Source organism: Impatiens glandulifera, chromosome 7, assembly GCF_907164915.1.
Source record: "Impatiens glandulifera chromosome 7, dImpGla2.1, whole genome shotgun sequence".
NCBI lineage: Eukaryota > Viridiplantae > Streptophyta > Magnoliopsida > Ericales > Balsaminaceae > Impatiens > Impatiens glandulifera.
In genome coordinates, this window is record NC_061868.1 from 30,100,974 (window position 1) to 30,127,813 (window position 26,840).

At 33.8% G+C, this 26,840-nt stretch overlaps 3 protein-coding genes and 1 long non-coding RNA gene across 4 annotated transcripts; 2 read left to right on the top strand and 2 right to left on the bottom strand.

Moving 5' to 3' along the window:
• The first annotated feature begins 1,633 nt into the window (after window positions 1-1,633).
• On the top strand, window positions 1,634-3,948 carry LOC124910649. The gene is made up of 3 exons (XM_047451322.1): window positions 1,634-2,064; window positions 2,976-3,236; window positions 3,629-3,948. The coding sequence occupies exons 1-3, from the start codon at window positions 1,708-1,710 to the stop codon at window positions 3,944-3,946; spliced, it is 936 nt and encodes a 311-aa protein (XP_047307278.1). The 5' UTR covers window positions 1,634-1,707; the 3' UTR covers window positions 3,947-3,948.
• An 11,289-nt stretch (window positions 3,949-15,237) lies between these two features.
• On the bottom strand, window positions 15,238-15,575 carry LOC124910508. The gene is made up of 2 exons (XR_007096425.1): window positions 15,495-15,575; window positions 15,238-15,382 (listed from the first exon to the last, which is right to left on the bottom strand). It is a non-coding gene; the product is annotated as an uncharacterized LOC124910508 (long non-coding RNA).
• A 329-nt stretch (window positions 15,576-15,904) lies between these two features.
• Window positions 15,905-16,926, bottom strand: LOC124909711 (reticulon-like protein B6). Its single transcript, XM_047450363.1, has 4 exons — window positions 16,779-16,926; window positions 16,208-16,388; window positions 15,977-16,118; window positions 15,905-15,916 (listed from the first exon to the last, which is right to left on the bottom strand). The coding sequence occupies exons 1-4, from the start codon at window positions 16,924-16,926 to the stop codon at window positions 15,905-15,907; spliced, it is 483 nt and encodes a 160-aa protein (XP_047306319.1).
• Window positions 16,927-23,479: 6,553 nt separating this feature from the next.
• Window positions 23,480-26,610, top strand: LOC124945505 (pentatricopeptide repeat-containing protein At4g21190). The gene is made up of 5 exons (XM_047485950.1): window positions 23,480-23,785; window positions 24,350-24,448; window positions 24,771-24,914; window positions 24,987-25,202; window positions 26,216-26,610. Exons 1-5 carry the CDS (start codon window positions 23,702-23,704, stop codon window positions 26,564-26,566), a joined length of 894 nt encoding a protein of 297 aa, XP_047341906.1. The 5' UTR covers window positions 23,480-23,701; the 3' UTR covers window positions 26,567-26,610.
• The last annotated feature ends 230 nt before the right edge of the window (window positions 26,611-26,840 follow it).

The window sequence follows — 26,840 nt, forward strand, 5'->3', positions numbered from 1 at the left end:
CGTACTTTTGACAAGCATAACACTTCTTTGTTCTATTGTCTTTGTGGGGCTGGGTGTCTTCTTGTCGATATGAGTTTTCTCCACGATTTCGACCTCAACCTCACCCAATGTCACGACCTCGGTTATCTCCACCATTATCGGTGCGACTTGACGATCTTGAAGAATAATAGGCTTCTCTATTTTTCTTCATTCGTGACATCCATTCATCATGTGTGAGTAATAGTGCTCATCCTCTTGGTCTCCGTAGCCGCGAAGTCTCTCCTTGTGGACTTTGAGATGACCGATGATCTCCTCGACAGTAATATTCTTGAGGTTACCAAATTGTTTGATCGTAGTAATGATCTGTATGTTTGTGGTACGACTCTGAGGAACTTATTAACGACGGAGATCTCCTCCACTTTCTCTCACAATGAGCGGATACCAGTCACAATGGATGTCAATTTCTTGGTGAAATCATCCACCGATCCTGCGTTCTTCATGCGAATCGCCTCGAAGTGTGTCTTCAAGGTTTTCAATTTTGCCTCCTTGACTCTCTCCACTCCAACATGCATTGTCTTTAGCATCACCCACGCTAGCTTAGCAAAATCCTTTTTGGCCACCATGAGAAGGATGTCCTCAGGGAGCGCTTGATAAATGGCGGCGAAAGCCATTCTATTATTTTGTTGGTCAACCTCGTCGAACATCACGACTTTCCAACACTCCTTGTGCTTGTAAGTTTACACGCATCTTCAACTCCCACAACGAGTAGTTACTCTTCGTGAGTAACATATAAGCGAGCGTCACGTTCCTTTCACTACCGATCTTCATTGGTGCCGCATCTCTGGTGGATCTTGTCGACGACATGTTTTTCAGATAGGCTCTGATACCAAATGTTGGTTCTGATTATCGAATCTTCTAAGAAAAATTATGAAGAAATGAAACTCTAGAAAAACTATGAAAGACAATAATATTTGTGGAAGAGGAAAAATCTTAAAAGTCTTTAGTATTGTATATTAACCTTTAAAAACATCCCTTATAAAAGAGTAAATTCGCCTAAAAACTTTAAATTACATCTACATATAGGTTCAATTCCATTAACAATTAAACCAACCATAATTGCATAAATGACACTAAATATCAACCATTTTCAATTTTCTTATAATTAATGTTTAGACTCTCATAGGTGTATTGTAGGACACATTTGTCCAAGTACAGCCAAGTTGTCCAAGTACAGATTTTTTAAACAATGTTTAATTGATTGTTCTGTCTGTGATATTTTATCGCTCAATATTATTATTATGTAGTTTAAATAAGTTTCTTATATGGAGTTATGGTTAATATTTAGATTTTTTTCTTTTCAATTTGTTGCATAATTTAATATTTAGACTCTCAATTAATTATTTTAGTTTTGTTAACTTTATTTTATATTATTTATAAATTAAATTTATTATATATATCACTTTTATTAAATAAGAATTATAACATAAAGAAAAATTAATAACATTTTGAGGCTCCAAATCTTAATAAACAAAAAAGCATACCAATGAATAAACTTCGGTAAAACACTTCGTTGTAACTCCTTGGAAACGCCACGTTTACCCAGTAATGTAATCGATCCGTTTCTCTCTCACTTATCTTCCAAAACAAAAAATTTCCCACGATCACCCTCTCTGTATTCATTTGCTTACATATGTTCTGATGTTCATTCTCTATCTCTGATAAACAAAAATGGTGAAGCTAGCGTCGGCACGGGAGAGCCGAATGTATGGACCGCGACTGGGCCGCGGAAGAGGAGAAAACTTGAACGCCGCGCTTTACCTTCTAGCTACGGTAGTCCTGGCCGGAGGATTCGTCTCCCAGTTCTCCCAAGAACCAAAATCAGGCCTTGTTCTATTACTCATCGCGACAGGCTTCATTATTATCGTTAACGTTCACGATCTTATTGCTCATCTCGTTATCATTGATTTTCGTCTCCGATTACTTGAATTAGATTTGCAGCTAGCACTGGTTGAAGTTGCAGTTCCTGTTGTACAGGCTATCGGCTCTCTCTTGTTTTTCTTGGGAATTCTCATTCTTTTTCTTCAGGTATGTATATAAATGATTTAGTATTGTACTCGCACAATCTCTTTACTTATTAGGAGACCAAACTTAATTGGAGTGACCTTAAAAAAAATATATTATTTGAATTTAAAAATAAAAAAAATGATTGGGAGCACTACTTTGGACTATTTTGGGGAGCGACTCGTACAGCGAAAGTGATCTCGCTGTTATAAGAAAGTGGCATCGCTCTTGTAATAAAGAGACATCGGATGTTATACAAAAGAGACCTCGACAGCGATGTCACTTTCGTATAACAACGAAAGTGACACTTTCAATGTACGAGTCGCTCCCCTAAAGCAGTGCTCCCTATTATTCCTCTTAAAAATATATTAGAAAACTTTATAATAAATATTTTATTGATTCTAACTTTGATTGAAAAAAATTTTGAATTAGAGAATAATTTCTTATATTAGAAAAATAAATAAATGTTTTTTGTTTGCATAATTGAATTTAGCCCTGTCCCTAATTGATTCTATTTAATCATAGATGTTGAGAATTTATCCCTAATCCATTATTGATACAATTTAATCAAAAGATGTTGAGAATTGATCCCTATTGTAGATATGTCCCTAGTTTATTCAATTTAATCATAGATGTTGAGAATTTATGTAAAAAAAATTTTGACTCAATGCATTATCTTCATCATTACTATATCAAATCAAATAATATCTAGGTCAATCAATCTCTTTGCAGATAACAATAATCAAAGAGGTTAGTATTGGTCTCATTGTTCTAAACACCAAATGTGTTGAATTATAAGTAAATTAAGGAATGTTTAGGGTTTTTGTTTTTGATTAGTAGGAATTGAATGATCATTAGATGGTTAAGTAAACATGCATATGGCTAATTATATAATAAGTAACCTTAATTAGATGGTAATAATAGGCAAAGTGCAGGAGGAGAAGGCTTATGGCTTCTTCAAGTTGGAGAAGCATGCTCTAAGATTGCTTGTGGCGGGACCAATGTTGTGGGTCCTCGGGTCGACTCATAATTCATGCCAAATCTATGAGAGAGCAGATGGTCACGTTCAAATCTTGCAGGAGAGTGTTCATGTCCCGTTCTTGATGGGAAGCTTGTTGTTCTTAGTGGGTGCCATTCTCAATTACTTGGGACAAAAGGGAAAGAGTTTGATCAATCATCACGGTCTCGACTTATTGGTAAGTAGGCATATTGTTTCAAATCGATTTTTTATTTCTAATTAACCATGTTAATTGGTCATCATATCTAAATAACCAAGTTTCTTATGATGCAATGATAAAATATGGCGTTACTAAATATCACAACTAAAAATAATTTTGTCTTCTAAACAAAATATCAATTTTTACCAAAAACACGTTGTTTGATGTTTGGATAGTCGCGCTAGATTACTTAAGGAAATAGCCATGCTTTTCAATGTAGTTAATGATTTCAATGTTGCGATTGAAAAAGATTACAATAGTTAGCTATTTAAAAGTAATTTCAAATCATTCAAACTAAACAAGGTGATTTTGATCATATAATTAGTATTATTAGGCTTAATTAATATATTATTTTATCTATGTTTGTGTAGGGTGAGGATTGGATTTGGTTTGGAATATTTGGGAGCATATTGTTCTTCACTGGGGGAATGAACAATGTGGTGAAGGTTTTCAAAATGCAGCAAATGGAGGGAGGAGTGCGACTAGAAAAGTTGCGTGGGGGAGCTCAAGAGCGGCTAGAGGAAGAAAGGGGAGGAGACGATCATTTTCCTCTCATGTTGAATCATGATCATATAATTAAAATTCCAACTACTGATGATAAACCGCCACACACTCCTTCGGCCAAGCCTAGAGTGGCCGCACTTACCCCAACTCCATACAAAGACGTGCTTCTTGGCCACCCCGTCTAAACCTCCTTCGAAAGCCGACCATTACTAGCGTTGGATTGAGTTTACAAGAGAAAAGAAAAAAAATCCATTTTTTGCTACACTACTAAGTAGTAATTAGCCTTTTCACACACTTAATTTCTTTGATTCTAATCAAAATTTTCTTTTCTTTGCATATGACAACATTTTAGAACTCAAACAAACATTTAAAGGATCTCATTCAAACTCCATTTGGCAGGCCAGATATGAGAACTGGGAAGCTCTCATTTAAAAAAAATTATAATAACTTATTTAGACTATTTGATTAAGAGTGTGCTTTCATGCACTTTGAATGTATTATTTTTTTCTTTTGTTTTTCAACACGATCTGATATGGAGTACTAATTTGAGGGATATCATTAGATACTTTATGCAGTTAGTGAAGAGAAATTTTATATCTGAATTTGATCACGTGTATACCTAATTCGGTGTTCCTCGACGGGTACCTAATAACAAATTGAAGAGAAATTAGAGAGGATAAAGGTTATCAAATTTTGAAAGAATAAAGGCTGATGAAAGAAGTTAATGAATAAATCGAGCTCGTCCATTGTTCTTTTCTTAACTAATTTATTAAATGGGTAAAAAATAACATTATTTTTTTTCGGGTTTTAAAATATTTACAAATACGCACATTTTTTAAATATTTTAAACGCATTCGATAATTTGAAAAACATATATCTTAAAAATACAAAATTTAAAACAAAAATATATTCAAATTAATAAACCGAACACAAAATTTTATCGTTTCGAAGTTTTATAAACAAACAAATATAAAATTTATCTTTATTCCGATTTTCTCAAATCTATTTTGTTAGATCAAATATTTTAAAGTCACTCAAATCACCTTTAACAAAATAGAATACATAAATCTTGAACTAAATACTTAATTTAAAAATAATAGGTTGAAAATGTCTATAAATTTTATTGTATTTACACAAATTAATTAGAAAAATGTAAATGATATGTTATAATAAGACACGTGTATTAATTTTAAGAAAACTCTAAATGCTTAAAATTTTGATAGTTCGAGTCTCATATGACACAATTCAAAATTTGAGCCAGTTTGATAAAAACGACTCAAATTTGAACTCAAAATAATAATTTGGCTCTTTGTTATTTGAAAAAATGAAAATAAAGAGTAATGATTGGTAAAAAGTAAAAACAAAGTAAAGAAAAGAGTTAATTAAGTGAGAAATAATTAACTTAGAAATAAACAAAAGTTATGAAACATTAAACAACGGAATTTTGATAATATTTAGAATGAAATTTTGATAATCTTTATAACGAAATTTTGATGATGTTTAGAACAGAATTTTGATGATGTTTAGTTGTGAATAAAGCTAGATGTTTAAACAGAATAAATCTAAGTTGTCTATTTGTCTTTGTGGAGGTGCATTAAACTATGCTAACTTAGACGTGGTCTAAGTAGTCGAATTAGACGAAGTTAAATGTGGTAGTCTAACTCAATTAGACTTGGTCTAATGGGATGCGAAGTTAAACGTGGTAGTCTAACTCCATTAGACTTGGTCTAATGGGATGTGAAGTTAGACGTAGTAGTCTAACTCCATTAGACTTGGTCTAATGGGATGTGAAGTTAGACGTGGTAGTCTAACTTCATTAGACTTGGTCTAATGGGATGCGTAGTTAGATGAGGACGTCTAACTCCATTAGACTTGGTCTAATGGGATGCAAAGTTAGACGAGGACGTCTAACTCCATTAGACTTGGTCTAATGGGATGCGTAGTTAGACGAAGACGTCTAACTCCATTAGACTTAGTCTCATGGGATACATAGTTAGACGAGGACGTCTAACTCTATTAGACTTGGTCTAATGTGATGCGTAGTTAGACAAGGACGTCTAACTCCATTAGACTTGGTCTAATGGGATGCATAGTTAGACGAGGACGTCTAACTCCATTAGACTTGGTCTAATGGGATGCGTAGTTAGACGAGGACGTCTAACTCCATTAGATAAGTCTAATGGGACGCGCAGTTAAACGAGGACGTCTAACTCCCTTAGACTTGGTCTAATGGAGCACGTCTAATGTTTTGCTTTAGTCGTCGTATGAAGAAAGCATCCGTCTAACCACTATCAACTAGTTGTCATCTACTCCTGCTCCACTCACTTCTGTGCAGTCTGACATGTCATCTAATTGTATCAAATGAACAAACGTCACGTATGCAAATGTCCTTTCAACGGTTTTTCCAGTACAAGACAATTTTAGAAGGATATTCGGCGCACTACCATTTCGGTACAGCCACGATCCATTTGCTTTGAGTCCGCTGCATTCTGGTAATATGGAAGGCCTTCCAAGGACACTTGCCACGTGTCCACAAAAAGATTTGACCGTTTGTGTCCTTCTACTACAAATAGATGTTCAAGGAAAACGGACGAAACACATTACCCGTTTACTGAATTCACAAGTTTACTATGGCTCTTAATGATCTCTATAATCATTCAAGCTCAAGAGAGAAAATCAATTACTGTCTAGCTGTGAGAATATTGTAAGTTGAATAGAGGTTGTTTTGTTCAACAGAGAGTTAGTTAGCTTAGTAAGTTGTATTTGATTCAAAGTATTTAGTGGATATCCTTCCGATTGTGGAAGAAAGGGTGAAGTAGGAGGGTTTGTTCCGAATATCCATAAACAACTCCCTATTTTCTTTATTTTCTGTCATTTATCTTCCATCGGTTCAAAGCTTCAAATCCGACGAACAATTTCACACTTAAATTCGTTTAAAGAGTTCGAAGGATTTGTGAAAAATATAAACAAATATTAATCCCTCACAGGATTAGTATCGAATCGTTTATCATAAGTTGTTATCAATAGTCAGACCATAGTCTCTATTAGTAACACTGATCCTAACAAGTGGTATCTGAGCCTCGTTTTCTATTCTCAAGCACCAACAAGAACCTAAATCATGACCAAAGACACCAACTCCTCCAAAATCCCCATGTTTTCGAAAGAAAACTACATCGTGTGGAAGAAGAGAGTTCGTGTTCATCTTACTTCCATAGATGATGACATGTGGAGTGTTGTCATAGAAGGTCCTATCAAGATAGAGAAAGATAGAGTTGGGTGGACAAATAAAGATAAGAGGAAGAACAACCTCGATAATTTGGCCATGGATATCTTATACAGACTTCTTGATGATAGCATGTTTAACTACATCATATCATGCGAGTCTGCCAAAGAATTTTGGGAAATACTCACTCAACTCTTTAAAGGCAACGAGCAAACCAAAGAAAATAAGATTATGGTTGTCAACCAACAGTTCGACAACTTTAAGATGCGTCCTGGAGAAACGATGTCTGAGTTTATGCAAGATTCAGCAAAATCGTTATCACCCTATCTATTATGGGCAAGAACTACAACAACAGAGAGATTGCTATAAAGGTCATGCGAGATTTGATCAGGGAGTGGGACATCAAGACTAAGGCGATGAGGGAGTCTAAAGATCTCAATAAGATGGAGGTCTTTGACTTGCATGCCGATCTGAAGGCTTATGAGTTCGAGTTGATCTCTAGGAATGAAGAGGAGCACTCCACATCCACAATCATAACCAAGGCTATGGTGACTTCTAAGGAGCCACTAGTTGCCACTAAAGTAAAGACGGATGCGCAGCAGCTCAATAGCGACGTGATGGCTCTCTTCGTGAAGAAATTCGGCAAATTCATGAAGAAGAGCAATTCTAACTCAAACTCTTCAAACAATAACAATGATGATAAGACTAAATCTAAGGCTAACGTGAAATTTTTTAACTATGGTATACTAGGTCATTACAAATAGGAGTGTAGGAAGCAAAAACGTGATGAAAAGAGGAAAGACAACGAGAATGAGCTGAAGGCCCTCATGGCGGCTGGCAGCAAGGCTAAGTGGATCAAAAGCGACTCAAATGACTCATCACCCAGTGATAGTGATGATGAAGAGGTTTCTTTCTTCATGGCAAGAGAAGAGGAAGACTCTGAGGTATTTGATTTCTCTTCAGAAGAGTTTTCACGAGATGACTTAGTTACTACACTCAATGACATGGTCATGGAGTACAGAAAGTTATCTGACTCTCAAAATGAAATAAGGTCAAAATCTGAAATCGATAAATCTATTATATCTCAAACTACTGATTCAAAAGTTTTTGAAAACAACATGGTCGAGATCTTATCTGAAAATGAGGGACTTAAAGAAAAGGTTCAAACAATGTTTTCTGAAAACCAACGTTTACCTTATATTGTCAATTCTTGGATAAAGTCTGGAAAAACTATCAAATATCAGATTAGTCTGTTAAGGTCTGCCGGATGCAAATCCAGTTTAGGATATGACAAAGCTATTCCAGATGAGTCCAGTGAAAAGTTAAACTATGCAACAGACAAGTTTAAGCCAATAAGCTTTGTCAAAGGGAGATTAACTAATAATGGAACTGATCCAAGCTGTGAGGATCTAACTTTAAAGAATGAGATTATTTATGTTCCGCCATATGTAGGCTGGTTAAAACCTAGAAAGGAAGCAACCAGCAAGTCTAGCATATCAAAACTTGACAAGAAGTCAAGAAATTTTAAACGAAAATCATCCTCTAAAGTTAAGGGATCAGCTGCTAGCATAAAGACGTCTACTAAGCCTAAATCATACGCACTAATCACAACACAAAATGGGAAGTCCATCAGAATAACTCAAATATGGATTCCTAAGGGACTGATTGACCGAGGACCCAAGTGAATGTGGGTACCAAAAGTTGTAAATACATTTTTGTGTAGGTGATACAAGAAACCTGCATGGAGGAAACTTGGAGCACACTCTTTTGAGAACATGCTCCAGAAGATCAACAAGTGGCACATTTGCCACTCCTATGGACTAAGTTTTTCTTCCTTAAAATTATTTTTGGATCTTGAGGACATCAAATCATTTATTTATTTGTTTTAAATATGAATAAATTGAGGGGAAATTTAATGTTTAATTTGTTCAGACAGATGCACGTAGACGAAATCTTTAATCGGTCTAATAGACGAGGTCGTCTAAAAGAAAAGCAAGTACTTAGAAGTATACTTTCTTATGTAGTTTGTGCTTCTGTGTTGGATATTTGTCTTGGTTTAAAACCTACGCATGTTAGATGTCTGGAAAAACAATACTTAGACGCTCACGTCTAACTAGACACACGTCTAACACGTGGTGTTCAAGCGTAATTAGACATCTATGTCTAATAGATGTCTAGACGTCTAGACGTCTGTAAGACAAGCGTGATTAGACACCTGCGTCTAATAGACGTCTATCCAACATAGACGCCAGAATGTAAATAGAAAGTTAGACGTCTAACTAAGTGTGTAGTTAGACTCTTCATCTTCGGATTAATTGAGGACAATTGTCATCTATACATGTGTTGTCATCTAATATTTCCCGCCCAAACATTAAAATAGTTATTTTCTAAACTTGAATAACTTGAAGACACGTGTCTTTCAATGTTAAAGAAAATAACTAATATACCCTTAAATATTAAGATTTTTTTTGGTAAAAACTCAGTTAATGATACCTTTGGGAAAATGCGTCAAAAATTAATTGAAAAGTTTCTTTCTCAAAAAGTGATGGTTAAACATGTGACTGTTTGAATTCTATTTAAAGACATTTTTCATGTGTTCTGGGTTCTTACGCTTCATATTTTCTAAGAACCCTAATTTTCTCTCTATCTTATCTCTAAAGAACCTTGCTTATTTCCATATCAATCTATCTCCTACTCTCAAAATGGCGAACGATTTGAGCAAGATTGGAATTCATTCGACAATTCTGAATACGAGGAAATCATTCTATGGTCGGTTGGTGTCATGAGGGAGTTATACAAGTTCCTCAAAACTTATGCATACACTACACAAACAAATGCAAACCAAACATGGCAAACCAACAAGGTTTGGGGCAAAAACGAGACAACTAATGGAAGCAAGCTCAATGTGAATCCTAGCCTAAAAAAAATAACGCTCGAACACCCGCTCCAAATTGAACTCCTACTAGAAATTGAAGAGGGATGTGTCAATGATTGGAAGCGATTTGTCGTCGAGCACTTCATAAGCACCCACAAGGCCCCATTCCGAGCAATCAAGACCTCCCTTTTCCGACAATGGAGCGAAAAGGGATTAAAAAAAGTCAAAGTCAACGACTTTGTATATTTCTTCTTCACTTTTGGCACGAAGCCTGAAGCCCAAGCCATTGTCGACTCAGATTTCACCTTCATGTTCAGTTTATGTTTCAAGCTCGCCAAATGGAATGGAGAAATGGACATTAATAGAAAACCGCCACAATTCGAACAAGTGTGGGTGAGACTAAGAAACATCCCACTGCACCTTTGTAATGCCAAAGCACCTTCCTACCTCATCGGACTCATTGGAAAGCCGCTTAAGCTTGATCCCGACTTTGACTCATTTGAACGGGTCACATTTTCCCGTATTTGTATTGAGATCGACTCAACAAGTACAAAACCGGAAAATTTCGAGTTAAGATGATGGAATGGAAACATGGCCACCATTGAGGTCATGTACGAGCAGCCGAAAAAAAAGGACGGAAAAAAGCAAAAGAAGCCTGTGGCCACTCCCGAACAAGAGAATGTCAAGGTGGTCAAGAAATCCTATATCGAAATCCTCAAAGAAAATGAAAGCCACAACGAACACGTGAACGAGAACCAAACAGATCCCGATCCCATTAAGCCTGAAATCGAGGCTCTTTTCCCACTAATTAGGTTCGAAAAGCCCGAAGTCGACGTGGATGATAGCGAAGGTCAAAGCATCTCGAAAACCATGAGCTCCGAAACCAAAGAAAGTCGCAACATTGTCAAAGAAACCACCTTAAGGGAAACAACTCATACTCTCAACTCCAAACTCAAGCCCAAAAGAAAAAAAGTGACAAGAGAAGCTAGTGAAGACGAAGAAGCCGGAACTCTATATGGAAATATATCCCAAAAAGACTTAAGGGTGACGAGAAAGAAGGAAACAAAAGAACAAGGACAAAGACAAGAGAGACGAGTCCGAGGAAATCAACCTCTATCGTCTTGTTTTAGTTGATTGATTGTTAGTTTCATTCCTTATTCACTTTTGTACTTTGATTTAATGTCCGTGTGCGTTTTTTAGGTCAATTGTGGATTCCTCATGGCCATCGTGTGTTGACTTTGAGCAAATTGTTGTAAGCTCAATTTCAGCTCTTGTACTCATTTTACCCTTTTGGGGTCTTTTTAATTAATGGCGTAAGTCATTTCTCAAAAAAAAATTATCTCTTTTGCTCACAACACACTGCAGGTAGATTTTGACTCTATTTACTCTTTCGATCAACAGGATGTCGTGGAAATGTTCCGTTCTCTTGAATACTCCAGCCTCAAGAAATATCTCGACGGTTCTTATATCTTCTATAAAAAGGAGGTCCGTGAGTTTTTCAAGATGGCGAATGTGGTTGGAGATTCGATAATGACGACGGTGAACGGAAAGTCTATCTCTTTCGATGAATCGGTGTATGTTAAGTTCTTTGAACTTCCATCAGAGGGTCACTCCTTTGCACAGCGCTTCCAGCCGAAACTATTTCATAAATGCATATCGTCTTCTAAAACGATGGTAGTTCTATCAGATTAAACGGGAAGAAGAAGGCCCTCAAGCATCATTTTATTCTTCTAAACGATATTGTGGCAAAGACTCTTCAGGGCAGGGCAGGTTCGTTCGACCTGTATATCCAAGACCGTTTCGATTACATGATAGCCATATCAAAAGGTATGTAGATCAATTGGGCATCCACCCTATTTTCTAATCTCTTCCAGTTGGTTTATTAAAGGAACAAGTAGAGTGTGGGCCTCTCAGTCCAACTCGGCTGGTTCATGGAATATTTGGGTGTTCCTATGGGCGAGGGTGAGACCATTAACCCTAGTCCCATTTTCACCAACTTCTCTGTGAATAGCACCCTTGCAAGATTGAATCTCTCGAAGGAAATGAATTTTGGCTCGTCTAGAAAATAGACGGGTGGCCAATCGGTCACTCGGTCTAAACGCCAAGCTACATCCATCCATTCTACGGGTGCTAAAAGAGTCAAATCTTCAGTTATGGAATCTGTGGCTAGCTCTAATAACCAAAAGAGTACGTCGAAAAAGTATTCTGGAGCAGTTGACTCCATTTCTGAAAGGGCAAGACAAGGTTTTCCTCTCCTTTCCGCTATTCCAATCTCGTCTCTTTCGCCCTCCCCCAGCCCGATGAAGAAGCAGGCTAGATCTTCTGGTCCTTCTATTGATCAGACGAAGGCGTCTAAGGAGTCTAAGGCGTCCAAGAAGTCTAAAAAGGTAATTTCTTCTTCTTCTCTGGCTGTAGTGCCTAGTATTGATGTTCCTGTGTAGGAAAAAGCTGAAGGACCGACTGTTGAGCCAGTTGGTTTAAATATTCAATGCTTTGATAGGAATTTATCGCATGTCCTTCCTGAAGAATTAGTAGCTGATGAGGCTACTTGTAATGTCAATATTATTAATGAAACAGAGCAGGTAATTGCTCCAACTCTTGTTGTTGTTATATCCTCTAAACAAGCTCCCATTCAACCGAATGTTGAGTCGATTGGTGACAAAATTGTTGAAGATTAACCTGTCGTTAAGGGAATGGGAATAGTGTTTGTACTTCCAGAAGGGGCCATTCCGAAGGCTATGTCCCCTTATGAAATTATGAGAGCAATTAGGAGCGCTCCTGGCATAACCATCAGAGAATCTTTGCCCACTCCCAAACCAGCCGTAGTTCCTGGAAAGGGAAAAGGCATTGCTGAAGAAATTCCGAAAAGGTTTCGGAGGCAGTTGCATTATTAATCTTATCATGGAGCAAATTGAATTGAAAGCGGCTGAGAAGATTAAAATCTTCGATACCTAGCTGAATCACAAGTTAGTCACTCAATTTGATGAAAATTATCCAAGAGGGCGAAATTGAAAAGGAATGGAAGAAATTGATCAAGATGGAGAAAAGAGTCCTGAAATGGGCAAAGACATATGAGCTCTTAGAAGCCCTCAAAAGAAAGGATCTAGTGGTGGCCAATATCATGGGTCGTGTTCTCTTTCCCATGCTTGAGGCAAGAAAGGCCAATTTCAACCCGCTTGATAGGGATGCTCTTGCAGAGCAGAATGCATTGAAGCAACTTGATTTAATTATGAATAACTATGACTCCATAGTCCTTCAACACGTTCACTACACCGAGTCTTCTGGGTTGATTTTTTTTTATTATATGTCTTCTAGTCAAGACGAGCCGATGCAAATCTTTGAAGGTGATCAGACTATTTCCGAAAAAGAGGAGCAGGCTGCTGCCCATCTCATTGAGCTGGTCAATGTATCATTTGAAGAAAAACGACTAATGGCCTAACATATTATTGAACAAACTCCTGTCTTGGTTCAATCCGATATCAACATAGAAGAGGAAGTAGTTACTAATGAAGTTATTCATGCGCCCAGCCCACAAAAGGAGACATCTGAAGTGGCTCCTCCTATTCTTGAAACAGAAAAATCTCCATTGGTCGAAGAAGAATCACCTAAGTCTATAGGGTCACGGGCTGAGGGAGAACCCTTAAAGCAAGTAGATTTTGAGAAGATTCTCTCTGTTGAGGGGAACAATATGAAAAAGACGATTCATCCTCATTCTTAGAAGAAGCACCTGTGAAAGAAAATTATATTCCTTTTCCTCATGTTCATCAATCATCCCCCATTAAGACAGTTGCAGATATTGTTGACAACGTTGTCGATCTACCTCTTCACTCTGAAGACATTTCAGAACGTATTCATCAGGTATGTGTCAACATTCTAAATGAAGAAGATCAGTCTAAGGATACATCAAATGCGCCCTCTTCCCCTCCCAAAGATAAAGAACCAGAGCATTCTTTACAAGTAAATGTGCATGCGAATCCCATTCGCACTACTCTAGCTTGTTCCCAAGTCGCATCTTCGACTTCTCAATCTTCTGAAGAAGCTTCTCCCGGAGGAGAAAACTTTTGCAATTCAGTCATGGATGCGCTGAGTTCTATGCAGCGGAACATTATAGACATATCGTCCAGATTGGGTCATTTTGAACAGGGGTCTACTTCAAGTAAAGAAGATGTCTCTTCTATTCTTGCAACCCAAAAAGAAACTGAGAAAATTCTGAAGCGGAATACCTATGAAATCAACATCCTTAATACTCAGTATAAAAAGTTTGAAAATAATTTCTTTAATCGTCAATCGGAGCATCATGCTGAAACTAAGGCTTTCACCCTAGAGCTTCACCAAGATATTATATCGGCAATAGAACATATTCGTGCACAAATGATGGAGATGTCAAACACATTGAATAGAGAAGAAGTTGAGCGAATGGAGCAGACTGACTCATTTGCAAGGCAAGTTGAAGCTGCATAAGAGGCTGAAGTTGTTGCTGAGAAGGAAATAGCTTTTGTTGTTGCCGAACCTGATAATGTTAAAAAAAGGGGAAGGAAGCACAAGAGGAGGGTCAATGCCTGCTAAAGGGATTCGATCGAAATCAAAGCGAAAAGTTGTTGGAGGTGGTGAAGATGGTTGTGGACCAGCAAAGAGAGGTCTAGGTCGTGGAGGCGACAGAGGTGGTGGTAATGGAGGCCAAGGGATCACTCGATTCAATAACATCCTAACTGGCGAATCAATGCCTAAAAGCGACGCATATTCAATAGTGAAAAGGGAAGGACCTTAAATCGTTTTTTTTTTGTTTCTCGTACTTTTTAACATTTATCTGGTCATCCAGCATTCGATGTTTTAACATTTTTAGTTCCCTTAACATTAGTTCATTAGAGTTTTCAATCAAACGCCATTTTTTAATGGTCTTTATAAATGAAACCAAGTTCAAACACTATCCTCTTAGAAAATTTTGCATCGGAAGTTTTTGAAATGTTCGAAGTCTCGTCAAATAATGTAACCCTTCACTGAGGGGAATGTTCAACTCAAAACTGATAATGAAATTATGATTACAGAGCTAATATATATACTAAGGTAGCTCTAGTAATAAGAGTTTGTTTTAAGTGATTAAAAGTTATTTTTCAATTCATATTTATAACGTCATTTAATAAATGCCAAATTTTCTATATTAAAAAAATTTATATTTATATATATAATCTAATAAGATAAATATGAATAAATTAATGTGTGTCCAATACATCCCATCATTAATAAAATAAATGTAGAATTAATTAGGAAAGGAAAGGAAATACCCAAAACTACAAAAACAAATAGAGTTTCTAAAGATAAATAACAAAACTCTAATTGGTGATCAAGTGCAGTTCTAAGCCACTTTTTTCTGTTCCAAAGGACCTTTGGGGATTTTACTTAGCACCTTGGCATCAAAAACTGCATATTGCTTCTGGAGCTCAATCATTGCCTTCTCAGCAAGAGGGTTTACACGATCTTCATGTTTTTCATATAGAATAGGTACACTATGTAGCAAGAGAAAGCCTGTGTTCCCCCATAATAATTATAATAATAAATGAGATTTGTTCAAGAGAATATATGGAAACTGAAAATAAAAACAAATTAGTTTAATTTCACCAATGATTATTTTACTTACATATGTAAAATAATGTTAGAAGATCTGACCAACTACCAATCACTGAAATAATCCACAAGCTGGCAATTGCCTGTCACAAATGATTGTATAATATAGTTAGCAAAGACAGATTAAAATATAAATATTAATTATTAAGTTATTGAATATGGATCTAAAAGAAGGTATAAAAATAATTTAAAAAGTGTTTTTAGATATTAATTACTAATATATACTATTTTCCCATCTTACCAACTTTTTGTGTGTGTGTGTGTGTGTGTTTTAAATATAATTTGATTTAATCCAATTACATCAATCAGACAAATTTCAAATTTGAACATATTTTTTTTCAGAATAAATAATAAAGGGTAAATGCAAATTTCTAATTTTGATGTTAAGACCTGGAAAATAATTACAAACCTTATTATATGGCTTCAAATTGCTTGCTGTACATGAACAAAAAAAAAACATTCTCTAATAAATAAAAGAACATTATGAGAACTTACTCCAAGAAATTTCTTCAAATTTCCTCCAACTACAATATCTCGGAAAATGTCAACACCTCGATTGATCTCACCTCTTACCATTGAAACAACCCGAAGAATAGTTTCATCAGATACCCTGAATTCTGGAATTCGAGGTGGAGGCCTGATCATTCAAACATTTTAAAAAGAGGAGATAGTAAAAACAAATTTGAAAAGGTTGGTCCTTATAAATAGATATCAAATTAAACATACCTGTTGATAAAGCTGGTTAAATTGGACCATAAGAAAAGTGCTGTGAACGCAAATATTAAGATATTGCATGTAAGAGATATCAGGTGGTACTCGAATAACTCGAAGAGCATCCATATAGTTGTGGCAATACCAACCACTATAGCTGATCTTTTCTTATCCCTCCACAACAAAACATCGGCAGCTGTATGGAAAAAAAGAAAGAAAAAAAGTACAGTTATCTCATAATAAATTTTGTGTGTTTTTGATCCTTTACTAGCCTGTTTCATCACCAGTTCAATGAGTAAGTTTAGAATGCAGGAATGACAATAACAAGTATCATACAAATACAATATATCCCATTCAGGTCAAAAGTTATGTTATGATAAACAACAACTATCAAATAACTCAAGGAAATTGAGATCTAACATCAACCATATGAACACATTATGGACCCAAATGGAAACACTTTACTATTAAGAATGACACATGCACCTGGATTGGGTGGGAGGTTTTATTTCCTCTATGAAAAATTAACGTTAACAGCGTAATTAAGAGTGCACTGCGATATAGAGAGAGGGATGTTAGATTATACATTTTCCTCCGCCGAGGACATGATGCACCGACTTATCTTTTCCAATGATACGAAATGCTTTTTTGTCACCTTCGAAGTGAATAGACGATGGGTCGTGCTCGTTAATTTGCTTCGTCAAGGACTCGTACTCCGGGTCATGATCGGCCATCGTTCTTTCAGTAATAAATTTGGCGCCTGTAATTCAACAACTTAATATACGAAGAAATCGTTTCCTTTGAAGAACGAGTAAGAGAGATAGAGAAAGATGTAGAGAAATACAAGCGCGCGGGGCCTATTTCGAGCTTCCAGGTTCGTTGAATTCCGTTAACGAATACGAGTGGCATTGCGAAAAATATGGAGACCCATTTTACGTGGGTATTGTTTCATCTTATAAAGAATGGATTATTTGAGTTATTTTGCTAAATATAAAAATAAAGATTATTTAATTTATAAATAAAATATTAAATTATTTTTATTTTATTCTTAAAAAATATTATAATAAATGTAATTAAAAGCTATTTAATAAAGAAAAGGAAAAAAAAGTTTACTTAGACGTATGTACTTTACAACTACCTACATTAGACGTATTTACTAATAAAAACTCATCTAAACGTACGTATTATCAAAAATTGGCTCATTTAGCCTCTTTTAGTAAACCATGATTAATTTTTATTTTTTAATTTATATATTTAATAATTAAATATTAATATATTTTCTCTCTCATTCATTTTCATTTATTACTAATAAATGAATCCTCTATATTTTATATTTTTTATAATTTTTTATTATTTCTATATGAGTATTTATTATTAATTATTTTAATTTTATTTAATTTATATGAGCATTCATCATTAATTATTTTAACTTTATATTTTTTCTTCTTTTTTATATTTTTTTTTATATTCACATTTATTATTAATTATTTTAAAATTATTTGGTCTCAATAATTGATGATTGAATATAACAATTAAAATCCTTTCAACAAAAAAAATTCTTCCACACAAAAATAAATTAATTAAAAATTAAAAATTGAATAATAATAAAAACTCATTCATCAAACACCAAAAGAGTAATAATCAAATATTAGACAAAACAATGCACCTTACTATTATAAGTCGTGAATAAAAATTAAATAAAAAATTATTAATTTCATTTTTGTTTATATTAAATTAAATATTACAGTAAAATATAAAATTCATAAATAAGTTGTTAATTTTTTTTAAAAAAATAAGAATTTAAAAAATATGAGAAATAAAAACTAATAAAAAAGAAAGATGACATATAAAAGAAATTAATAATAAAATAATAAATAAAATAAATTACATGCTTTAATTAATAAATAAGTTGTTAAATTTTAAAAAAAATAAGAATTTAAGAAATATGAGAAATAAAAACTAATATAAAAAGGAAGATTACATATAAAAGCGAAATTAATATTAAAATTTAAAAAAATAAAAAATAAATTATCTGATTTAATTAATGAAAAAATAGGAGAGAGAAAATATATTAATATTTAATTAATAAATATATAAATTTAAAAATAAAAGTTAATCATGGTTACTAAAATAGGCTAAATGAGCCAATTTTTGATAGTACATACGTCTAAATGAGGTAGTTATACAAGTATATACGTCTAAATAAGCTTTTTTTCTAAAGAAAATTATTTATATAGATCATTTAGTTCATGTATGAAATATCTAAAATTTGATAAATCTAATATTAATAATTGGTTAATTTACATTTATTTATGTTTAATCAATCTTATTTTTATTTCATCCTCATTTAACTCATTCTCTCATTTATTATCCGATTAAATTCTTACATTTTATCACTAAAGAGTGTTCAATCTTAATTTTTTTTAATATTTATATTTAAAAAATTTAAATTATAAATATTGTAACTTCTAAAAATATGATTGACGCAAATCTAATCGACACTATTCGAGTCATTTCAACTTCAAAACTGAAATTTTGAACTAAACGACAAGATTCGATTATGTAATTTTTAAACTAGTTTTAACTTTGTTGGAGTTGTCAGGAAAGAAAAATTAGCATTTTAAAAATACAAATAAAAAAAATTCATTTTTTTGTTTAGTGTTTGGTCATACTCGGGAAAGGGTCTCGACGCTATATTTTTTGTGTCCATCAAATGTTGTCTCTATTCAGGGACGGACCTAGGATTCGATAATGGGATGTGCTTAAAAAAAAATTAGGGTGATCATAAATAAATAACGATAAAATTTTGGATAAAACGAATAAATAAATGAAAGTTTTACCATTTTTTAATAATTAAATAAACAGAATAATAAATTCTATTAAAAAAATTTAAAACAATAGAGGTAATATAACATTTTAACCACAAAAAAAAATTCGGGTTGGACAACCTGCATAAATAGCATGTCTCTATTATAAGTTTTTAATATTTTATAATAACACAATATACTTATAGGAATATAAAATTTATCTAGAGTAAAAAAAAATATAAATAATCTAGAATGAATATTTATTTATATCCATTTCATATAAAATAATTATTTATTTAATCCTAAAAATATATTAAAATAAATTGGTAGAATATTTGACATATTTATTTTAATATCTTGTGTATTTAGAAAAGATCAATTTAAAGCAAAAAGGTGAAAGAAAAATCAATTTCAAACAAACCCTTAAAATTTTAAAATAAATTTTTTTTTGCAATCCAGTGTGGCCGTAATCATAAGAATCTGCTGCAGTTGGAATCGCATCCAATGCATCAGAGCGCTCCGCGTAGTCCGTTGTAGTGAAAGCAGCGCACGCCCAAGACACAAAAGAACAACTAACAAGACGTTAGCTCTGTTAGTCAAAACGTTAACGGAACGCCCATAAACTAACGGAACGCGGACGCACACGAAACGACGTCGTCTTATCCTCCGATCGTCTTCTTCATCATGACACTATGTGGATAAGCTTCAAGATCCGTGGTTGATTTCTCCAACTTGGAACTTAGTCGTTAGTTAACCATTTCGGCTCATTTAAAGCCTGAAATAATCACCCTACGATGGTGATCATTTCTCCCTATCAAAATAGGGATGATTCATCCCTATTCCGGCGACTTAAACCAAGAACAGTCAAAAGTCATTAATGAGTTTTGGCCGATTCAGACCACAAGAAGCTTTCACCGACTTAGGGCAACTATAAATAGACCCCTTGCGTTGTTCCCGAACTAGAGAATCCAATATACACTCTCAAATCACGATTTACAGAAAATCCGTCATTTGAGCTTAAAGCTTTTAGATTTTTCGAAAATCCATTTGAAGGCTTAAAGTTTGGATCTGAGTAACCCAAAAGCTTCTATAAGGATCAACAAATGTTCTCCAATCCTTGGTAAGGTTCCAATCACCCTCTAATTCATATTTATAGTTTGAATTTGAAATTTTTATATATCAAATTGCTTAAGCTTGTATGCTTGTTGTTTATGGTGTTTTATGGAAGGAAACCGATCCTAAGTTCATTTAGAAACTATTTGAATATGATAGAACTGATCAATCGATCTAAATAACAAAAACCTAAATATGAATTTTCAAAATAAAAAAATGGGTGTTGTTCTTGGGTTAATTCTATTGAATTACAGCCCATAAAACTTCCCAACACGATTGTGATGTTGAGAATCTATTTGGATCATGTATGATCCATTCTGATCATGTTTGATCAAAATCAAAAATTTCAAAATAAATTGAAAATTTTGATTTCTTGATTTGGTAAAAATGAGCAAGCAATATTTTTTTTGTGTCAATCAAATATATTTAATATAAGGAAGTTATTGGATAGTTCCTTACACTTCAAAATAACTTTAAAATAAAAAAACTCGATTTTTTATCACAAACTGTTTTTTTAACAAATTGATCATCATCCTAATCAATTAATAGCTTGAGGTGGATATCAACATGTTCCTAGGAGTTTTGTGAAGCTACCCAAACTCTTAGATCAAAGAATTATAGCTAAAAAAATAAATTTTAAAAACCTCCACTTTTGTGTTCTTGAGAATTGAGGTTTGTTAGCCTAGAACCGAGGATCCTCGGTCTGGACCGAAACCTAGGACCGAAAAAATCAAACCTAGGACCGATGTTCTTGAGCCAGGACCGAGAATTCCAAACCCTAGTACCGAGAATCCCAAACCCTAGGACCGAAAACCCCAAATCCTAAGATCGATAGGTCCGACCTTAGGACCGAGAATCCCAAGCTTAGGACCGAGAGCTCCCACACACAGGACCAAAGGACTTAGCCTAGAGTTAGCCCAAGACCGAAAGGTTTATACACCTCGTCCGAGAAACTTTGCCCCGGGCTAATCCATGACCGATAGGTTTATACACCTAGACTGGTATGATCATCCAATGACCGAAAGTCCTTAACACCCAGACCGAGGGACTTTGGCACTTAGACCAAAGATCTTGAGCCTTGATTGAAAGGCTTCTCGACCCAGACCGATGATCTATTGACCTCGACCAATAAAAACGAACCCCGTGCTTAGTACTCCGGTTATAAGTTATGTTTGGTTCCACTTTTCAAAATCCAAAAATATTTTTATAATTTTAGAACTCCTAATCATTTTCTAAATATCCAAAAAAATGCATTTAAAATATTTTTGGGATATTTCCACAATAATATTTCGACAAAGACTTGTTTGGTGTTTATTTCTAAACCCTAATGTCTTTAAAATGAATAATATTCTTTAAGTATTTCCTCCTTAGTTATCATGACTCGTTCTTAACATCTTATGTGAGCAAAATAGGCTCACCTCTAGTCCTCTATATCTAGATGCAGGGCCGGCCTCGAGAGTTGGGAGCCCCATGCAAATTCAAATTTTGTGGCCCCAGAAAATTAAAATAAGTTTAATAATTGTACATTTTATAAAAAAATATTAAATATACAAATTAAATATATAACAATATTAACTAGTGTAAAAAAAATTTCAAAATTTATATAAAAAAATATTAATATTAATATATATCAATTAACTAGTATTCATATTCAACAAAAATACTCTTACTTGCATTTTTTGAGTCATTATACTCAAACTTTCTAAGCACTCTTTTTCGGATGATATCATAGCCAATACATTTGTCATATATTATGTATGATGTCTCTATAATGAAAAAAAATATGATAGATATTTTAAAATAAAAAAAAATTATGGAGATAAATATAAGAATAAGAAGAAATAAAAAAAATTAATTTAAGAGCATTAAAATATAACCCAAAGATTATTTTCACAATTATGGATTTATGATAAAAAAAATTAAATTATTAAATATAGAAAGCTGCTAAAATATAAACAATATAATTAGAGTTAGTGATATAAGATGACAACAATAAGAATAAATAAAAGATGACCTTAATATTAAAGATAAAAAATAATAAAATATTTAAGAGAGAGAAAAAATTAATATATTATTATATTAGATATAATATTGAGAGAAAAAATTATTATATTATATATAATAAAGAGAGAAATAATTAATTTATATTATTATATAATATGAAAAGAGAAGAAAATAAAATAAATTATTATATATAATATGGAGAGAAAAAATTAACATATAATTATAAGGAAATAAATATAAAATAAATAAATAAATATAAAAGATTATAATATTATAGGTATAAAATAAATAAATATAAAAGTTTATAATATTATACGGTAAAATAAATATTTTATAATATATAATTAATAATAGAAATAATAATATTATATACTAAAAATTTGAAAGATTTGGGACTCCTGAAAAATGGGGCCCTATGCAACTGCATTAGTTGTATTGCCTTTGACCGGGTCATGCTTGACAAACTTAGACTCCTACCACCAGCAGGGGCGAAGCCAGGAATTGAAACCTACCCGGGCTAATCTTTTATTAAAAAAATCTATCCGGGCTAGTTTTATATTTTGCTGTCACCAATGCCTTTTAGCGACGAAAAATAGCCTTTTAGCGACGGAAAATAACCAACAACGACGGTAATTTACCGTCGTTATTGATAAAATACATAAGGCTCCCCGGGCTACAGCCCGGGCCAGCTTGCACTTGGCTCCGCCCCTGACCACCAGTATGTCCCGGAGACATCTTATCCCCTCTCTTCATTATCGAAGAATGAGAAAAGCTTCACCAAGACCCCCGGTGAAAAGTGACGATAAAGGCAGGTATTTAATCCCATGGTACCCCATCGGAAGAATGACATACATGATGGATGAATTATTTTTTATTTTTTTTGACTTATTTGTAATATCGTTCTCTTATATATATTTTCTAATTTAAAGACAATAATATCTAATAACAAATTATATCAAGGTGCGGTTGAAGGTGGGACGATACGACCTTCTCCATTGAGTTTACTATTCAACCGGACTTAGCTGTTCTCTGGACGGACTCGGCGATAACTCTATATTGAATTTTAGCAAAATAAAAACTAACTAGCATATATCCCGTGCATTTGCACGAGTAATAATATAAAAAACCGTGAAAACAATATTACGATAAAATTTTTATGGGCGGGTCAACCCACAATCCGACTCAAGTATCCATTTACTCTCACATATATCCAAATTAACCACAGCTCTCGACACGGCAATCCGAATACTTTAAAAATGAAGCATCATTCTATATATATATATATATATATTTTCTTTTCTAATTAAGAACTGTAAGTTCAATCTAAACTAATATATTTAAATCTTGTAAATTCTTTACAATTTCGTCCTTTCTCAACCCCTCAAGAAACGCAGGGTTTATCTTCTTCCTACTTCTGCGCTAGCTCTCGTCCCCGCTTTCCCTGTATCGATCGGTTCCCTCTGTAGGCATTGGTTGATTCGACAATTTCTCCCCTCTGTTTCCTCCTACTGTCGACGCTGGCTTCTTCTTAGCTCTTTTGACCTAATTCATTTATTTCTGTGGCCATTGATCATCGTCTCTTAGGATGCTTAACTTGAGGTATTCTCCGACCATTTTTACTAAAAGGGTTGGGTCTGTTGAAAATCCTAAGCAGATATGTAGCATTGTGGTGAGCTTCAATCCTCTCTAACCGTAATATTTGTTATTTGTTCCTATAATTGGATATCTGAACTTCGAGGTTAAACTGTTTCACGGGTTTATTTCACCTCGTCTCTGTTGCTTAGTAATATCTTTGATTTGTTGTCTTGGGTGCAAGTTATTCTTGAACAATGGTTAATCTTTTAGTCTTATGTTTCATTTTGGCTATTGTATTTGATTTGAATCATTTGCTAGCATCTCCAAGTACTGTACTGAAATAGTATTATATTATCTGTTTTCCAGCTAAAGTGAATAAGTATTTCTTAGTTTTGTATGAAGAACCTTGCTTCTAGTTTATTTTGATTGTCGTACTCCAATGTTTTTCCTGAAATTTCAACTTTTATTTGGGGAAAGTTTAATGTCTGGTTTCCATTCAAACGTGGAAACATGAGATACATGAATGTTTTCATGCAAGGGGGGTGGCTTTGGCATTGCAAAACTCTATTTTTATTTGTTTTGTCAGTATCTTTTTCCAATCAAATAATGTTTTTTTCATTCAATTCTTTTACTGATACAATAATCAGATGTTTCTCAGGTTTGTGCTGCAAGAGGCCCTCGACCAAGATATCCCAGAGTATGGAAAACTCAAAAGAGAATTGGGACAGTCTCGAAGTCGTTGAAACTTATCGACTGTGTAAGAATTTTAGTCTCTTCTCGGCTATTTTAAAAGAAGTTTTTTTAGTCTTGTCCTTATCCTTGCATTGAACCATCCTCCACTCTCTACTTAACCCCCTAAACATAAAGCAGGAAGAAGAATTGGATGAATATGGGTAACTGATTTATTTCAATTTGATTCATAAATCAGTTTAACAATCACACTTGCTAATTTAGATTTTTTTGAGTGCCGTTAGGAACTTCATAATCTGTTATAATACTGTTTTTATAGCCTCTCATTGGAGAAAGCAATTTAACTTGTTTTCTTCTTGGATAAAAACTTAAGGGTTATCTGCTTACAGGTGAAGGGATTGTCAAATGTAAAAGAGGAGGTTTATGGGGCTCTTGATTCTTTCATTGCATGGGACCTGGAATTTCCTTTAATTACTGTAAAGAAGGCACTGAAAACTCTTGAAGATGAGAAAGAATGGAAAAGGATAATCCAGGTCCATTATCTACCTTAGAGATTGGAAATTGCTGATTTAAATGAGATTATGATTTTATATAATATCTTATAGGTGACAAAATGGATGTTAAGTAAGGGTCAAGGAAGAACAATGGGAAGCTATTACACATTGCTGAATGCTTTGGCTGAAGATGGTAGGCTGGATGAAGCTGAAGAGCTTTGGAATAAGTTGTTTACAGAGAATTTGGAGAGCACACCTCGTATTTTCTTCGACAAAATGGTTTCCATTTATTATAATAAGGAGGGCATGCATGACAAGATGTTTGAGGTACTTATTGCTGTTATGTTTTACTAGACTTATTTCAACTTAAAATGCATGAGCACGTCTTTCTAATAATACTACTACCACTATATTACTGCCAAGATATTGAATGTGTTTTATAAACTTCTCAACATCTCAAATATTTAGTTGAAAGAATTGCAGTTGTTTCGACAACAAAAGAAAAGTGATATTTTTGAACAAGAATGTTAATTACTTTTAATGAACTTGACAGAAGGCCACTTTCTTATCAGAAGAATGGGTTATTTTTGGAGTAAAAAGTGAAATGGAGCCTTATAAGTCAAATATCTTCCCCACTTAATATATCCTTGATGGTCATACATACCTTTAGATATGCCACTTCTATTTTGACCCCTCATATTCCATTATACATTTGAAACTCCTAGGTTACATTTGTTTTCACTACCTTTAAAGATTCTGTCCACCATTAATCTAGACTTCATAGTCTTCTGTCACTTTACTCGGAGAATCGTGTGTGCAATAATTTGTTATGGTGTCTTTCAATGTACAATGGCGGTTTTAACGTTCAGATGTCCTTTGATAAAACTGAAATGTAAGTACTGAAAATTAAACACTAGAAATTAAATATTGAACATTCTTAGTGAATTGGCATATAATGAAAAGTAAATATCAGATATAATTTGAATTACAGCTTAGCAAGTTAAATGTACAGTTAAGTTGACTTGTTATAATCCATTTCACGCAGCCTATTTGGAAATTGATATTTTGTCACAATCTTTGGCATAATGCCATAATCATGATCTCATTAAAACATTTTCAAAAGTAAAAATTGAGTGATATTTTTCGTTTGGTATTGGAAAATAGATTTATTGGGACCATAAGATGTTATAACAAATAGATCCATTTGAGCTCTGCATAATTAATAAGTGGTTTACTGATTTATGTAATCAAAGCATCTTAATTGACAATGTACTAAGTGATAAATCATATATACATATACATACATATATAATATAATATATTTGTTTTTGTTTTGGTAGATATTTGCTGACATGGAAGAGCTGGGGATGCGACCAACAACATCAATAGTCACAATGGTCGGAGATGTTTTTCAGAAGTTGGGTATGTTGGACAAGTACAAGAAGTTGAAGAAGAAATACCCACCTCCTAGATGGGAGTACAGATACATAAAAGGGAAACGCGTTAAATTACCAGTAAAACATCTAAATAATAATATAGGGGATAATGGTGGTGTAAGCCACACCAGTTGGATTAGAAATGTTGAGGAGGAATCCTTAGATGATGAATCAACATGTGATGTAAATAATGCTTCTCAACATATGATAGATTCTGGCACACATTCAGAAGATGCTGAGGTGAGTTCAGAATGAAACAGTCAAAATTCTTAATAATATGCTTCTTCACTTCATGTTTATATTTGCAGTTTCATCTTTTACTTAATCAACCTGACAACTGCTTTGCTATCAAGATTGAATATGTTTTATGGTAACCATAAACATTAGACCAAGTCCAAACCAATGAAATGCACCACATCCACCTAGTCATACTAAAAATGGGATTAATTGTGGAATGGTTTTCTCATTTATTTGATAGTAATCACTCATATAAATACATAAAAACTTAAATAGACAAATTGATAAAGAG

Bases quoted from the DNA above. Each gene is read 5' to 3' on its own strand.
- LOC124910649 (XM_047451322.1), top strand. From the start codon at position 1,708: ATGGTGAAGCTAGCGTCGGCACGGGAGAGCCGAATGTATGGACCGCGA. The intron at 2,065-2,975 runs GTATGTATATAA...GGCAAAGTGCAG, and splicing joins TTCTCATTCTTTTTCTTCAG to GAGGAGAAGGCTTATGGCTT. The intron at 3,237-3,628 runs GTAAGTAGGCAT...ATGTTTGTGTAG, and splicing joins ATCACGGTCTCGACTTATTG to GGTGAGGATTGGATTTGGTT.
- LOC124909711 (XM_047450363.1), bottom strand. From the start codon at position 16,926: ATGGCCGATCATGACCCGGAGTACGAGTCCTTGACGAAGCAAATTAAC. The intron at 16,389-16,778 runs GTATAATCTAAC...TTTTCCATACAG, and splicing joins TGTCCTCGGCGGAGGAAAAT to CTGCCGATGTTTTGTTGTGG. The intron at 16,119-16,207 runs GTATGTTTAATT...TTGAATGATCAG, and splicing joins TTAACCAGCTTTATCAACAG to GCCTCCACCTCGAATTCCAG.
- LOC124945505 (XM_047485950.1), top strand. From the start codon at position 23,702: ATGCTTAACTTGAGGTATTCTCCGACCATTTTTACTAAAAGGGTTGGG. The intron at 23,786-24,349 runs GTGAGCTTCAAT...GATGTTTCTCAG, and splicing joins AGCAGATATGTAGCATTGTG to GTTTGTGCTGCAAGAGGCCC. The intron at 24,915-24,986 runs GTCCATTATCTA...AATATCTTATAG, and splicing joins AATGGAAAAGGATAATCCAG to GTGACAAAATGGATGTTAAG.